A 16,832-nucleotide genomic window follows, 5' to 3' on the forward strand; every position below is an offset into this window, starting at 1 on the left:
GTAAGCTAATTTCCTTCAACTTGAGGGGGGTGATGCAGACCGCTTTGGATAAATGCTCAGTGAGAACACCCCTTCCGTGGTTCATTTCCTATTTTGCGTCATTTTATTTTAGTATCACATTATCATGGTAAACGCTGTGTTATTCTAGGACACCCCTTGGTTTACCACTTAATGCATTTTCTATATATGTAACATTAAAGTAGACTTGCCAACTGGAAGAGCAGAATTGAAAAGATGTGATGTCTTTGCATGCTTTTCCAAATCCCTTGGTCTGAAGGGGTTTGGGGGTTGGCATGGCTTGGAGTCTTATCTACCCCGTGGATGGGGCCTCAGGCTACTGGGCGGGGCCGGCTTTTATTGTCGGATTGGAAGTGCACAGCACGCTTGAGCCTGGGTGCTCCCTGAGGACGGCCGGTGTCACCCTGCAATCGATGGGGAGGGCGCTTCCCTTGCTGGCATTTGTGAGTTTCTCAGGGCTGCTCCTGAGACGGAAGGGAACCAGTGGTTTGTTAAAAGCAAAACATAAGATTTCCATTTACCTTTTTGAAAGATAATTCTTGTAACCAAAAGCAACTATACATAAAATTTCCAGTGTCAGTTATCTTTGTCATCGTCTCTGCGTGGCAAAAAATCATTTTTCAAAGATTCTTCAGTTCAAGTTAACGGGGACTGGTATGCTGGTAAGATAGTGAAATGTAAATATACTCTAAAGGATTGTTTAAAGATAAATTAAAAATTACTTTCCTTGTGAGTCAGAGACTCAGTGCCCTAACAGCGGCCTCTACTCCACTTTCTCTTATTGATACACAAACCATCTGATGATAACCCACCTCCTCAAACGGGTGCCGAGAGGCAGCTCTGTCCTGTGACAGTAAGACGCCTACTCACATCAGCTCTGAGTTTTGCTCTACGTGGGCTCGCATTCCACAGACCAGAATAAAAGCCAAAGAAGACGGCCATGCAAATATCATTAAAAGTGTATTTTATTTCAGTATTCAAGAACAGTGCATACTTTCCACGAGACCCAGGGTCACAGCTCTTGCTGTTGCGTGTAGCCACGAATGGAGGTCACTCAGTCAACAGTCAGCTCAAAGATGCAGAGTGTGTGTGTGTGTGTGTGTGTGTGTGTGTGTGTATAGCAATTTGGAGGTTTTGTTTCGTAAATTTTCTTCCTTTTTTTTTTTCTTATCCTCTCATCATTGAGGCTATATATTAATAGACATTATATTAAACCCACACGAAACATTCAAAATTAGAAGGGGATTAGAGTCGCGTTTGGGCGTTATGTTGAGTAGGTCCTCATCTCCATCCTAGGGGGGCTGACGCCGGTGTGCGGGGCTCCTTGGAGGGCTTGTGGGAGAGATGCTGAACTCAAAAGGCGGGAATCAGTAGGTTACGGGGAGCGGGGGGAGCGCAGGAGATGTCAGCTCGCGTTAGGAAACAGCGGGATTGGAGGACCTCTGCCCATCCCCACGTGCTCGGCTGGCGATTCGGGAAAGGCCAGCGTACTCGTCGTCAGTGGGTTTCCTGGAGGAAGCGGGCGGGACGGTTACGTTTCCGCGGGGGGCGTGGGGGGGAGAGATTAGTGTTTGCCGTGTGCACCGCCGTGCTGAGCTACGCCACCTGTCACCTTCGCGCTCACGGTGACCAGCCTGCCACCGCGAGGCTCCCCGGAAACTCCTGCCACCGCCCCGAGCTGCGCCACCTCCCGGCCGGCCGCCGGGCTCGGGTGGAAACCGGTCGTGGCGAGGCCGCTCTGCTGCCCGCCGAGCCTGTGCCGTCGCCGCCCGGTTTCCCAGAAGAGCCCGGCCCGACTCTGCCCCCGCGCGCCCTCTCCGCCCGCGCCGATCCGGCTCATCCGGGTGTGTGAGCCGCGGCCACCACGCGGAACAGTCCCCGCTGCCCGCCCGCCTGTCACGTACCAAAGCGCCCGCCGCCAAGCCGCTCCGCGCCCAGCAGATCGGTTAGAAGGGGAAAGGCTTCGCGGGGTGAGCGGCGGAGGCCGGGAAAGAAACCAAAGGAAGCTCGGAGCCGCACGGTCTGCGCGCCCCGCTCGGTGGTCCCCAGGGCCGCGCCCCGGGCCATCGCGGGACGGGGGCCGGCGACGGGAGAGGGTCGCCGGCCCCGGCTCTCGGGGGACGTCACTGATTTCCAAGGGCGAGGCGACAGAGGGGCGGCCGGCCAGAAGCCGGCAGGCCGCGCGCGGGGCCTGCTGTGCGCTGTCGCCAGGGTTAGGGGGCAGCGGCTACGTTAGGGATCTACGGCTCGCGGTTAACTTCCAGGCAGTTGTGTTAAGAAGCTGGGGACGGACGGGATTCCGGGACACGGGGCAGGGCTTCAGCGTCTCGCCATTGGGGACCCCGAACGGCCGTCTCGTCCTCCCTGAGAAAAGGAAACAGAGGGTTAGGAGGGCCGGGGCCGCCCGGCCGCCCCGCGTCCTTGCGGTCAGTGGGTCGCCAGCCACGGGGCCTCTTCTGGGTCTGTTGCTGGAAATGATGCCGCACGGAGCAAGTCTTTGACCCCGTGTCTCCAGCATCCTTTAGCCCGTCGGACCTCCAAGTGCCTCAGGGCAAATAGGACGCAGAGAGTTGGGGGTCTCGTCTGAGAACGTTGCATTTTCTGGGCGTGAAAAGCTCAACTGATACATTACCAGGTTTCGAAGAAGCTCGTTTCCTCGGCCGAGATTTCCAGGGACCGGGGGAAGCGGCCCGTGAACGATGACAGGGACAGACTCCTCTGTGGGAGCTGAGGTGCTGATGTGACAGGCACACCCTTGCTTGGGCCGCCAGGGAGGGGCCACTGCTCAGCTGGTCTCCCCGGGGACGGTCCCCTCCCATGAGCCCTCTTCTGCGTCACCAAGAAAACCAGCCTCCCACAGGGGCCGGCCACTAACTCCGACCTCAGGGTCTTAAAACATGTGAATTGACATGTTTTCTGGACAAATACAATTTGCAATTAAAAAAAAAAAAAGAGTTGGCAGTCGTGGAGGTGGAGACGGCTGGGCGGGGACAGCTGCTTCCAGGGAGCATGGCTGGGCATCGGCTCTGAGAAGGTGGCACTTGTCACCCCAGATGTCACTTAGATTAACTCGGAAAAGGGCGCTTTTTTTTTTTTTTGCCTTTGAATTTTCATTCAAATTTTAGTCTCTTTGGATTTCCCTTTTCTCTTAGGTTATGGATGAAAAATTGACCCCAGGGAGCAAGACAGACATGAAATACCCTGTTGACCAGATGACAGACGGACACCTATTGACCTGACCTCGGCCACGCCTCCATCCCTCACGTTACCAGAAATAAGGTGACGGAAGCACGAGGGCCCCAGATCCTTATAATTAACGCAGTCAGCCAGAGAGATGGTAGTTCTGATTTCTTGGGGTTTTGCTTTTTCCAGAAACATCCCTATGTTGCTGAACAACTCACTGGAGGAATTTTATTTTCACAAGCAAGAAGGTTTGTGGAATTCTAACCTCTGAAGGTACCAGGAATCACCCAGAGACGCTCCCTCCCAGGGAAGGGGCTTTGTCACCTCTGCCTCAGGGCCACCCTCCTCAGCGGGGACTCGGGTCCGGTCCCGTGTGAGCCCGGCTCAGCTTTGTGTGCTCGGTCCTCAGAGCCGCTGCCGGAGAAGCCCTGATCCAGTCTGCCCTGGCCCACCGTGCCCTGAATTTCCCGCAGATCAACCTGTCAGGGCTCCCTCGAAAGTGTGATTTATTCCTGCGCAGGAGCAGAGTCACGGCCCCATCTGACAAAGTACACCTGTGCTGAGATGGAGTCAGCTCCCCACGCCCTGGGCCAGACATTTCACGGGAGACGCCACTGAATGTCCTCGGGGCTCCTTGTGAAATGAAAAACGGCAAATTTGGGGGGTTTATTTTCTATCATCGTGCCTACAATTTATTGAGCATCTCCCGCGAGCTAAATCCATGACATCTGTTTCCTCTTGTGAACGAGCAAGCCAACATGGAGAGAGGCGTTGGTAGCATCCTCCTTGCGTGGTCGAAGGAGCTGAAGCTCAGAGAGGTTGCATAATTTCCCCAAAGTCAGCCAGCCAACGGGGTTAGAACCCCAGATGAGGAGGGAAATCGTCCTAACTGCAGACGTCTGGGTTCAGCCCTGGGACATTCTTGTTCAGAAGTCTTGGGAGACTCAGAAATGGTCTGGGCATTGCAGGCAACCTCCCGGCCAGGCTTGGGTCACTGGTGGAAACCCTGCAGTTCCGGGTTTAGACCCAGAGCTCCTCCGGGGTCTGTATCCTCGCCGTCTCACTGCTACGTTTCAGAATTGAGACACGTATATCGTGATGGTCTCTGTTGCTTGGACGTTTAGGTAGAATTTATTTTCTTATCAGATTTGCCTCAGAATTGACATTTTGAAGAGTGGGTCCTGCCTCTGGTTTTTTTGCTTGTTTGTTTGCTTTTGTGTTTCTGTTTTTTTGCTGCATTGGGTCTTCATTGCTCCGCAGGCTTTCTCTAGTTGCGGAGAGCAGGGGCTACTCTTCGTTGCGGTGCGCGGGCTTCTCATTGCAATGTCTTCTCTTGTTGCAGAGCACGGGCTCTAGGTGCGCGGGCTTCAGTAGTTGTGGCATGTGGGCTCAGTAGTTGTGGCTCGCAGGCTCTAGAGCACAGGCTCAGTAGTTGTGGCGCATGGGCTTAGTTGCTCTGCAGCATGTGGGATCTTCCTGGACCGGGAATTGAATCCGTGTCCCCTGCATTGGCAGGCAGATTCTTAACCACTGCACCACCAGGGAAGTCCCTGCATTTTATCTGACATTAACCAACTTAGCCACGGTTTATTCACCACTCACTTCATGTATTTAAGGTTTTTCTTGAGGAGACTAAGGGTCCTCAAAGCTGAGTCCTGCTTCACATCACCCACGAGTGTCCAGCATCTTCCAGAATCTGGGTCATGGGGTCCATCCGTGCTGTGTGTATATCCCGACCACCAAATACACCACACATGGGACTCGATATTGAATTAAAGATTAGGTGACCAATCAATGAGTCTTTGGGTTCCTGACCAAATCTTTCCATCATAAATTGTAGAATCTCGACGTTTTAATGAACCAAGTAGGAAGCCCACTTCTGCAGGTCAGAGGTCAGAGGTGATTCAGGTTGAGGGGCCGCTGTACTTTGCTGGTGGTGATTGAGCCCTCGAGACGGGGCACACGGGGCTGTCAGATCTCCTGGTGACACGACCACGCCACGTACCACGGGACCTTCTCATGTTAAATCACGTTGTGACCTGCTGTGATCCCAGCAGGTATTCCCCAGGAGACGCTCCCATTCTCATCTGAGCCCACGAACACCTGGGACAGGAGTCCCTGGAAATTCCCGCCTCCCCCAGGTGGCCTCCGGACTGAGGACACGGGGGGGGGAGGAAGCTGCCACACGGGTGAGAATTGGGCTGCGTCTGCCTGCGATGCTGACACCATGATGCTCGAGGATGCAGGACGGTCCAAAGTCCGGGGACCGAGCAGCTGGCTCCCCTCCTGCGGCCGGATCCCGGCTTTCCTTTATCCGCAGGGAGCATCTGACGGTGCTGAGGGCATCGTGTGTGTCGTGTCCTTACAACGCCGCTCCCGTCATAACAGATGGACTCTGTCTTTTCCTCATTGGCGTCCGTCTTCCATATGACGTTTCTTCCAGCTGGAAGAGGAGTTGACTGGACCCTCTTAGCAGTCAGGGCTTTGGTAGTAGTTGGATGTCGGCAGGGAAGTGATGGCCTGTTTGGATGAAGAGTCAGCGGAAGTGAAGGCTGGGCTGTTACTCTGACGAGAAAACATGGGACCCGAATATGGTGAAGTTTGTCCCTGCCCAGCTGCCTTGTGAACACGGTTCTGTGCCAGGGATGGCAAGTGCCCTCCTGGAGCCTCAGATCTGCGTGGACACGGCCCCAGCGGCACGGTAGGCTCGCCGTGGCTCCACGGGGTCATCCCAACTCCCAACCCCCTTCCAGGTTTAAGCCTGAAAAGCTGACACGTGGTTAGAACCTGGGCTCAGCCGTCAAAGCCCCGGATGGGCAGCCGCGGAAATCCACAGGGTCTTCCTTGCTCTCCAGTCCAGGAAGTGCAAAATCCGGTCCCGTTTTTGTTAGTTTTTGCCAGATGGTCTTTCAACATTAGAACATAAGTCACACCGTGTCACTAGATCCCGGGGACCTCCCCATTCAGGGCCAGGGTCAGAGCGCTCAGGAGGGTCCCGGGACCCTCTGTGGGGGGAGCCCCTTACCCCTCCCACCGGTCACTCGGTGCCGCTGCCGCAGCCGCCTCCCTCCTCCGGGACCCGGCCAGGCCTCCCCGTGCTCCGTCAGCGGTCAGCCGGGAGCCCTGTCCCCGTGCCAGGCCAGCCCCTGCCCCCTTCGCGCCCCTGCGCCCGCCACCCGCTCCGCCGGGCCCTGTCTGGCGCCCCGCCTGGAATCCCGATGGCCTGGAGGGCACAGAGGGGCACGTTCGCGCTCAGCCCATCCCGCCTCCCCGCCAGCATGCACCGTGTGTTTTCTGTCGCCCGCCCAACAGGACGACACGGCTCCTTTAAGAGGCGGCGGCCTGCGCGTAAGGCTTCGCCGGCACGTGACGACGCACCGAGCAGGCGCTCAGCAAAGCCCGGCGCAGAGCCCGCGGGGCCACAGGGCTGCCGCCGGGCCGGGGCCCCCGGCGCCACGCCCGGAGCAAGCCCGTCACTGTGTTAGTCCCGAGGCCTCCGCCACCGCCGCGAAGCCCCTTCCCAAGGCTCTCGGGGCCCCAAGCCTCAGGCGGTGGCGGCATGTTTCCGAGGCTGCGCCTCGTGCCCCGGAGTCTGTGACCTTCCTACGAGGAGCCGTCAGCGGGCCCGGGACGCGCCTGCGACGCTCCTGCGACCGGCAGAGGGCGAGCGAACGGAGGCCACAGACGTCTCTCCTACCACCTGGAAGTCGCCTCGGCGTCGGGCGGCCAGCGGCGCAGGACGCAGGGGCGGAGCCCGCCGCCCTCAGCCCGTCTGCTCCAGGCCCAGCCCGGCTCCCGGCCCTCCCGTCTCCGGGCCGTCCGGCTTCCTCACAGGTGAGCTTGGCCTCGGTCAGAAGGCAGCCCTGGACGCGGGCGCCCCCGACCTCCCCCGGGAGGGAGCTGCAGCCTCGCGTCTCCGAGAGGGAGGCTCTGAGAGGCCTGGGGGGAAGGGCCGCTGCCGGCCCCCGTCCGAGTCCAGAACCTTCCTTTCCCTCTTCCGTGCGGCTCAGGCCCGGGGTGGTGGCGCCCATCCCGCGTCAGAGCCCCTCCTGAGATGTCGGGTGCTCCGAGCGAGGCCGTCTTGTCACCAGCGCGGAGGGGGGGCGGGCCGGGCAGAGGGCGTTGTGCCCGCTCCACCGTCACAGCGGCTCCGGCCACGCGTCCGTCACCCCGTCGTCCGGAGGACAAGCCGAGCCTCAGGGAGCCCGGGGGCCCCAGGTCACGCGCTGACGGACGTGGCTGTGACGCCCGGGTTAACCGACGGGACGGGTGCCCGTGGTCCCCGGGGCCTCTCGGCCATCCAGCCGTCTTCCCCTCGTGTCCCCTTGGCCGGTTCCCTCAGGGACGGAGGCGCTGCTGTCTGACCTTCCAGGCCCCCGTGCCTCCCGGGCCCCGGCTGTAACCACGGCGACCCCGTCGTCCGCAAGCTCCCCGAGGGGCCCCGGCCTGGCGCCGCGCCCAGCGCCGCCCCTGTTCAGGCGGGCCCTGGAGAAGCGCTTGGCGGGGCAGGAATGGCACGTGGGGCGCTGAGTGCAGAGAAGCGGCGCGGGGACGAGCCAGAGGCCGGCAGTCCCAGCCCTGTCCCCGAACCTGCCCCCGCGCCGCCCGCCTTAAGAAGGTGCCTTACCAGCTTGAAGATTTTGGAAAGCGTGCCCTGGGCGTCATGCCCCTTGAGGCCCTTGTGACCCGATTTGTAGTCGGAAGCTCTGCCCCCGTAACCGAATCCTGGCTTCTGGCCCTCGGCTCCCTGCAAGAGAGGACGGCCGCTCTCAGTCTGTCCATGCGGCCTGGGCAGCACAGACCCTTCCCATCTGCTTCCCTGGAGGCATCAGCAGCCTTCAGACTTGGTGAAATTTGGGGGCTCCTACCTTTCTAACGTGCACAGACAAAATTCCCAATTCTCCAGCCTGGAGGAGCCTCTCCAGGACGACCAGGACCAGCTCTCCTGGCCGCGGCCTGGGTGCCCTGAGTGTGGACGGTGAACCGGGACCAGGGTCCTTCCAGGGGCTCTGGGCTGGGAGCCGGTCACCGTAGAGGGGAGGGGGCGGGTCCCGGCTGGGAAGCCCTGTCCCCCAGGCCGTGCACCTGGGCACAGCCCCAGAGCCAGCCACCTGGACGGGTCTCAGCAACCCCCTGCCCTGGCTGTGTGACCTTGGGCAAGCGTTGGAACCTCTCTGAGCTTTGGTTTCCTCTTCTATAAAATGGGGATAATGGATGCTCTGCTCTGAGAATGGAGCCTGCGGCTCTGAACTTTCGAGCTTGCTGTTGTTATGGGGAGGGGGGTTCCCCCGGCAGCTCCCAGCCTGGTCTCCAGCTGCCCCGGGAGCCCCTCTCACTTCAGGGAAGATGGAGAAAAATGGCCTTGGTGACACGTAGCCCTGACAAGTGATGACTGAAATGTAAGGATATGTGTGTCTCGAGGACCAGTCTGCATTTAATGCGCTTCAGTTTCAAAGGGAAGCTTCCACTGTGAACACAAGAAAGGAATGGGGGAAACTCTGATGCTCAGACGTAAGGAATGTTAGCCCTTGGGGTAACGGGTGTCCAGCCTGGGGTGCGACATTCCTCCAGGGGTGAACCACACATCCTGTCTGTGTCACGGATCTTATGCAACGGACAGGCTCTGAGGTCCTCACTTCAGGTTTCACCAACGAGAAGTAGGAAGCTCTCTGTCTGGCCTCTCCTGAGAATTCTATACACAAAATAAAACCGTCTCCTGATCGAGACCCCAGAACCCTTTGCCTCAGGCTGCAGCGCTTTCCAATTTCACGAGGGTGCCTTAGGAGCTTGGGAAACCATGGGATCGATCCCTCTGGTTTAGGCTCCAGAAGCTTCCAGATTCCTCCAGTCCACCCCTCTCGTGTTGGAACTGAAGCTGAACCAGGGCCATCTGTCCAGGCACACCCCCTGCCCTGCACCCCCAAGCTACTTCTCTTCAGCCCAGGTTTGGGAACAGACATTGGCCACTCAGCTACGTTCACGTGAAGGTTGGTTTCAAGGGTTATCAAGTGTGCAAGGGACAGGGGCAGTGAAGATCCAAGACCACATACGAGAGGAGCCCAGAACTGCCCTGAATCCCAGAGGTTTCCATGGACACGCTCGCTGCATCATGGTCCAGGGTCGGGGGGGGGGGTGGTTAAAGAGGACTGAGCCAAAGGACAGACACAAGAGTTGTCGAGATCCACGCCTTCCCATGCAAGTGCTAAATCGTTCTCTTACTCTGCTGTTTTCTCCAAAAATAAAGAGCTTTTGAGAATTAAATTCAAGGATTGGTTTTCAGATTAATAATCTGCTTAAATTTTCTCCTTTCAAACTCTTGGTCACTTATATCTTTGGACAACCTAGAATTTACCAAAAAACATACAACATAGTTTAGAAAACTGGTGGGACTTTCAGGAACTCCAAACGGGAAGACAGTCGTGTGGCTCTAGGAAACCGACAAACCAGCTCACGGAATACGGAGCAGGATTTTACTTTGGAAAAAAAGAGAAAATTAACAGACATTAGTGGGACCAAACACGGAGACGTGAGAGGCATGCAAAGGCCGTGCTGTTAGCTGCCGGGCTGAAGTGGCCTTTAAACGACTGGAAGAAACATGGTCTTTCCCCCTCCCATCACTCCACGTTCGCCGATGGCTTCGCCCTGGTTCACGCCTAGAAGGTTAGAGGCAGCTCAAGCGGTTACTAAAATCAGATTTCTGGGTCAAAAGTGGGTCCCATTCTTCAGCATCATCTTTGTCTCCTGCTGGCACAGAAAGTCAATCATTAATTGTCCCTGAGGGCTGGCCCGTGTCGATTCCCTACGTTATCATCACCTTTCGGCAAATTCATTAGGTCAGGAAAACGCTCACGCGTATTTGTATAAAACGTTCCAGCAAATATCTCAGTTCATACTTCAACGTAATGATGTGTTGGGGCAGTTTATGGAAGCCTCCCCTGCCTTTTCTCTGAGGGTGGCTCCCCCCTCCCTCCTCCCTTCCTTCCTTCCTTCCTTCCTTCCTTTTCTTTCTTTCTAAATTCATTCATTGATTTCTATGATGCTTATTAATTGGGTATCAAGGATATGTAGGCTCTGCACTAGAGATATATTGTGTCTCCAAGGACATTGGAGGATGTGTTTCTAAGGATACTGTGTCTCCAAGACAGACACAGTTCCTGGCCTATAGATTAGTGGTTCTCTTTTTATTCTGGAGATTTTATAAAGTAAGAACTCTATCTAATATTTGTTAGTAAGTATGGTCGATAGATTTAGTTAAAATATAGATAGGCATTTAAAGTTGGTTCAGACACAAAATTTTACTAGAAAGTGAACAAATCAGCCATTTAAAATCTTCATGGGTTAAACGAAGATTTTAATCTTCTTTAAAATCTTCTCAGAAACTCCTAAAAAGGTTTTCCTGGATGGCTTGATATCCAAGCTTTAGTTATGACTAAATCAAAACCCAAGCCAAAATCTTTTGGATCACTTAGGTTATAAACTGAATGACTGAATTTAGCATCTTTTTGTCTCGTTAGCAGAATCATTTTTTTCTCCCCAAAATGTCAACGTCTGGCAGGGGAGGGAGTGCGGGCTATTTGGACAGGTCCACACACAGGCTGCAGGGACCCATTTTTCCTCATCTGCCCTTTTGGAAGGAAATCAGGAATTTTCTCATACGTGGAGTCGCTCCTTCCCTGGGGAGGAGCCCAGGGGAGTCTCCTAGGAGCCCTTTGGTGCCTGGGCCCTGGGTCATGAAAACAGGAGCGTGAACCCAGCTGGAAGGAAGGACTGGCTGCGGCGGAAGCAGCAGGGGACAAGCTGGGTGGGATGGGAAGGAAGGTGGGCCCAGAGAGCAACTGAAACAGAGCACAACAGCTGAGTGGCCGTGAGGAAGGAGAGGCAACGGGTCGACGTGCATTTGTCACCTACCCAGCTAAATCTGCTGAGGGACAGTCCTCGCCCCTGTGTGAGGAAAAGAAAAAGAGGGACATGGTGATCAGTGTGGGAAAAACGTTCTCTGCACGAAACAGGAAACACAGTCAGGACAACACAGTGCTGAGATGGCAAACAGGTTTTGGCACACGCGCCCTATCCTGTGGTTGGCCGTGGCCCCGGGGAGCTGCCCAGGGAGGATTTCAGATTGGGGTTGAGAGGGAAGGGAGCTGGGATGGTGAGCGCTGTCTGCACGGCAGCAGGCGGGAAGGGGTGTCACGCACGGCTCAGCCTGTCCTGCATGGGCTCCACGTGACAAGACATTTTGGGGTGCAGTCAGGGAGCTCTGAGTCCAGCCCTCCTTTTGATCCGTTTAGGGATTTCAGGGAAGGGCTGTAAAGTGATGATGACTCAACACATTGGGAGGTCTTACCTTTCCTTGTGATGGAGGAGGTGTGCGAGGTGTCACCTGCAAAGACACGGGAGAATGGTGAGCGGGGGTGGGGTCCCTGCTTCACAGCAGCCCTGACCCTCCTCGTGAGAGCCTCCTGTGGTCACCATGTCACCTCGTGTTGTCACCAGGCTTGTTGCTAGTTCCCTGCTAGCTCCTGCTTGCTGGGAGGGTCTGGTATCTATTGGTATAAGAAGCCCCCCACTCAGTCTCTGCCCGGCGTCCCCATTCTGTTTTAGTTGAGAGAGAAATAGACAATTTGAGAATTTGAAAGTATCCAATGCTACCTCGATCTTCCAGGGCACACAGAAAGTGTTTGAGAGGATGGGAAACACACCAAAGGCTCTGCAGCCACAGAGGCGATTCCTCTTGGCGTGTGCTCCCATGACACACCCCCTCTCGCAGGTGATGGAGACGGTGAGCGTCACCACCATCCTCTCTGGGGTGGGCAGTCAAGGGCCCCTGGTATTCGAGCCTCAAAAAGGACACCCTCAGGTGTGCGACTCCTAAAGCTCCCTAATCAACATGAAAATACCATCTTAGATGTCTGCTGCACAGAAAGTTTATAATTAGAGCCTGTGGTTTTGTTTTTAAGATGTTATTTTTTAGAGAAGTTTTAGGTTTCTAGAAAACTTGCACAGCAATTGCAGACAGTTCTCATGACCCCTCTGCCCTGTGCACAGCACCCCTGGCTCTCGTGTGGTCCACTTGTTACAACTGAGCCAATGTCAATACATTAACCAAGGTCTGTGGACTCTGTGTTGTACATTCTGTGGATTTTGACAAATGTATGAGGTGTCCCGCTGTCACGGGATCATTCAGAGGAGACTCGCTGCCCCCAAATCCCGGGCACTCCTAGTCTATTCATCCCTCCTGCCCCCGCACCCCTGATCTTCTTACCGTCTCCAGAGTTTTGCAAAGCTTGTATTTTTGAACTAAGCATCTCCTACTAGCTTAGTCTCAAAAGGAGTGAGTTCTTTGGTAGAACTCAAAGTTTTAACACAAAGTTAAGCTGCAGATGCAGCTCAGACCTTGGGACCAGGTGCTGGCCCTGGGCTCCCGAGGCCAACCTCACCCTGAGGAAGTGGGAGGCGTCACCTGGGGATATACTCAGAGCCCCCATCATGGATTACAGCTGTGTCACATGGAGATATACTCAGACCCCTTGTGGATCAGAGCTCAGTGTCACCTGGGGACATACTCGGGCCCTCGTGGACTGGGGCAGGGCTGGACGCCCCTCACCCCTCTAATCAGTCCCCTCCCACCGTGGCTGCCACTCACGATGTTCTTGAAGAAGTGCACTACGGGGTTTTCATCTTGGGGCCGCCCGTGCTGCGCCTTCTGGGGCAGGGAGCCATAGTGGGTGGCTCTGGCCGCGTGGTGTCCATCCTGAAAGACAGGACGCGTGGTCTCAGGGCAGGCTGGACCCTCTGCTGTCTGGGGAAGCTGCCTCTGCTCCTCCGTGGATCTGGATACTTTTGGAGACCTGATGCTAGGAAGCTGCTGACGTCACAGGATGTAGCCAGGCGGGTGGGGTCTGGGCGGTGCTGTCCCCACAGGTCCCTCCTCGGCTGACCTCCTGGCCACTGCAAACGCCCCCTCGGGAGCCCTCCCGACGGGAAGGCCAAGCTCGGGGGGAGCATCGCCAGCCTCCCCGGACGTGGGCTCCACCTTCAGAAGCACTGACAGAGCCTGCGAGCTGGTGGTCCCAGGAGGAGGGGGACTCGCCTGGAGCCCTGGCAGAGAGGACGGTGCTTGTGCACAGCCCCTGCTATGGGAGTGTGGGAGGTCGTGAGAATGAGGGGATCAGGAAATGTCTGGAAGGTCAGAGGAATCCCTTGAAAGCCCGTCAGGTAAATGCGCCAAAGCCTCGTGCACACCTCCTCCATCGCCAGCTCGGTGCTTGTGGTTCGAAAGGACCCTTACTGTTCAGAAGACACTGTTGCCACCGAAAAGTCTAAATTGGGCTTCTCGGGAATTTAATGCATTTAATGGGCTTAGTTTCACTGGTGATACCTGCACCCCTGACTGGGCTGTCACTGGAGTAACAAATGCATCGTCCCTGGCACTAGTTATAGGTACACTGTACCTGGTACTAGTTATAGGTGCATTCTCCTTGGTACCAGTGACAGGTGCATTATCTCCGGTACTAGTTACAGGTGCATTGTCCTTGGTACAAGTTATAGGTGCATTCTCCTTGGTACTAGTTACAGGTGCATTATCTCTGGTACTAGTTACGGGTGCATTGTGTCTGGTACTAGTTACAGGTGCATTATCTCTGGTACTAGTTACAGGTGCCTTGTCCTTGGTACTAGTTATAGGTGAATTCTCCTTGGTACTAGTTATAGGTGAATTCTCCTTGGTACTAGTTACAGGTGCACTGTCCCTGGTACTAGTTACAGGTGCACTGTCCCTGATACTACTTACAGGTACATTGTCCCTGGTACTAGTTACAGGTGCATTGTCCCTGGTACTAGTTACAGGTGCACTGTCCCTGATACTACTTACAGGTACATTGTCCCTGAAAATACTTACGGGTGCATTGTCCCCTGTACTAGTTATAGGTGCATTGTTTCTGGTACTAGTTACAGGTGCATTGTCTCTGGTACTGCTTACAGGTGCATTATCTTTGGTATTAGTTACAGGTGCATTGTCCCTGGTACTAGTTACAGGTGCATTGTCCTTGGTACTAGTTACAGGTGCACTGTCCCTGGTACTAGTTACAGGTGCACTGTCCCTGATAGTACTTACAGGTGCATTGTCCTTGGTACTATTTACAGGTACATTGTCCCTGGTACTAGTTACAGGTGCATTGTCCCTGGTACTAGTTACAGGTGCATTGTCCCCAGTACTACTTATAGGTGCATTGTCTCTGGTACTAGTTACAGGTGCATTGTCTCTGGTACTAGTTACAGGTGCATTATCTCTGGTATTAGTTACAGGTGCAGTGTCCCCACTACTAGTTATAGGTGCATTATCTCCGGTACTAGTTACAGGTGCATTGTCCCTGGTACTAGTTACAGGTGCATTATCTCTGGTACTAGTTACAGGTGCATTGTCCCCGGTACTAGTTACAGGTGCATTGTCCCCGGTACTAGTTACAGGTGCATTGTCCCTGGTACTAGTTACAGGAGCATTATCTCCGGTACTAGTTACAGGTGCATTGTCCCCGGTGCTAGTTACAGGTGCATTATCTCCTGTAGTAGTTACAGGTGCATTATCTCCTGTACTAGTTACAGGTGCATTATCTCTGGTACTAGTTACAGGTGCATTGTCTCTGGTACTAGTTACAGGTGCATTGTCCCTGGTACTAGTTACAGGTGCACTGTCCCTGGTACTAGTTACAGGTGCATTATCTCTGGTACTAGTTACAGGTGCATTATCTCTGGTACTAGTTACAGGTACATTGTCCCTGATACTCGTTACAGGTGCATTATCCCTGATACTCGTTACAGGTGCATTATCTCTGGTACTAGTTACAGGTGCATTATCTCCGGTACTAGTTACAGGTGCATTGTCTCTGGTACTAGTTACAGGTGCATTATCTCTGGTACTAGTTACAGGTGCAGTGTCCCCAGTACTAGTTATAGGTGCATTGTCTCTGGTACTAGTTACAGGTGCATTATCTCTGGTACTAGTTACAGGTGCATTGTCCCCAGTACTAGTTATAGATGCATTGTCTCTGGTACTAGTTACAGGTGCATTGTCTCTGGTACTAGTTACAGGTGCATTGTCCCCGGCACTAGTTACTGTTAATGTCTATGCCTGTCTCCAGCTGGCAGTCCTCCTACCCCCATCCACCAAGGCTGAAGCCCTGCAGTCACGCTGGCCTCCTTCTCTGCTCTATTTCCCCCACTGACTCAGTTCACAAACCTTGTAGGTTTTTCTTTAAAATATTCCTTACATTTGTCCTCTCCCCACATTGACGTTAAGGCCAAGGCTGGGGTAGCCCTCTGTTCGGGCCCCTCCCTTTCCAGCCAAGACGGGTTTGCAAAGGATGCTCTCCTGTCCTTCCCCACAACCGTTCCCTGCGCCTGTTTCACAAACTGAACATCTTTTCTCCAGCCAGTCGGCCCCCGAGACCTGGCACCACATGGCATGGCCTGGTTTTGTCCACTTGCCGAGACCTCGTCTTGGCTCTGAGTAGACCAGCCACCTCGATGTCCTTTGAACGAGGTGTCCATGTGCCCTCCACGCCTCCTGCTTCCCTGTGACTTTTCGTGCCCTGCTCAGCCTTCGAGCTCAAAGTCCATCCTTCTGCGGGTCCTGACTGGAGTCAAGGCCCCCTCCCACTTCCCTGTGGCTCTCTGCCTCTCCCAGGCTCCCCCCGCTGCCCGACACCCACCCTCCCGACGTCCCGGCCGCGCGTTCTGCTGTCTGCAGTGCCCTTCCTGCGGCCTCTGCTGGGCACAGCTTTCTCAGCTCACCTGGGGCGACTCAGCATGTGATCTGCTTTCCGTGCGGCACATTCACAGCCTCCCAGAAAGGTGGAGGGTGCAGCAGAGTCCTGGTGGCCACGGGCTGAGTCTCCCTCTCCTCCACCGGGCTGGGGACCTCACAGGATTCTGGTTCCCCACAGAGGAAACCCGGGGGATTGAGTTATGATGTGGGTACGATGGCGTGGGCAGAAGCGGACGCCATGCGCATTTGAACTTGAAGACGTCAACCTCAAGGGGAAGCGCTGGAGCGTTTCAGGAACTGATGACCCTCCCGCCCCCGTCCTTACTCTTATTCTCTCTGCTGGGGTTGCCAGAACATAAATAATCTGGTTCTCCTTGTGCTGTGTTGTCTCTCAGCCAGCGCCTTTCTGAGCTCACAGACCAATCAGATTCGCTCACCGCTGGCCCACCTTACACATGGTTCTCCAATAAAAGAGAGTATAAAATTAAGAATGAAAAAAGAAAACAGATGAGCTAGGAAACTTTAAATTACTTATTTTAAGAAAAAATTTCTTTGTGTCTAATGTATCTGCCAAGTGAAGTTATTTATTAGATACCACCCTAATGGCCAAAAATAATTAAAGCAGCTCAGAACTTAATACAATTTGCCCTGACTTTGGGGTTTTTTGTGTTTTTTTTTTTTTTGGCCGCACTGCACGGCATGTGGGATCTTAGTTCTCTGACCAGGGATCGAACCCACGCCCCCTGCAGTGGAAGTGCAGAGTCTTAACCACTGGAGAAGTCCCTTTACTTTTGTTTTTATATACCATTTTTCTGCAGGCTGTGTTGGATTTTGAGTCACAGAAACATCGTGCACTTTGATTCACCCA

The 16,832-nt window shown here is 54.7% G+C and overlaps 1 protein-coding gene across 1 annotated transcript in view; it reads right to left on the minus strand.

Annotated features, from left to right (window-relative positions):
* Nucleotides 1–977: 977 nt before the first annotated feature.
* Nucleotides 978–16,832, minus strand: part of MBP (myelin basic protein) — a 109,362-nt gene continuing 93,507 nt past the window's right edge. The window contains exons 6-10 of the mRNA XM_022560016.3: nt 12,845–12,952; nt 11,546–11,581; nt 11,110–11,142; nt 7,829–7,948; nt 978–2,382 (exon numbers count right to left, since the gene is read on the minus strand). Coding sequence (XP_022415724.1) covers nt 2,338–2,382; nt 7,829–7,948; nt 11,110–11,142; nt 11,546–11,581; nt 12,845–12,952 — 342 coding nt within the window. The 3' untranslated portion in view covers nt 978–2,337. The remainder of the gene's footprint in view (nt 2,383–7,828; nt 7,949–11,109; nt 11,143–11,545; nt 11,582–12,844; nt 12,953–16,832) is intronic.

The sequence above is a fragment of the Delphinapterus leucas genome, chromosome 14 (assembly GCF_059928025.1).
Source record: "Delphinapterus leucas isolate spDelLeu-1000000601 "Yukka" chromosome 14, BTC_Dleu_Yukka2, whole genome shotgun sequence".
NCBI lineage: Eukaryota > Metazoa > Chordata > Mammalia > Artiodactyla > Monodontidae > Delphinapterus > Delphinapterus leucas.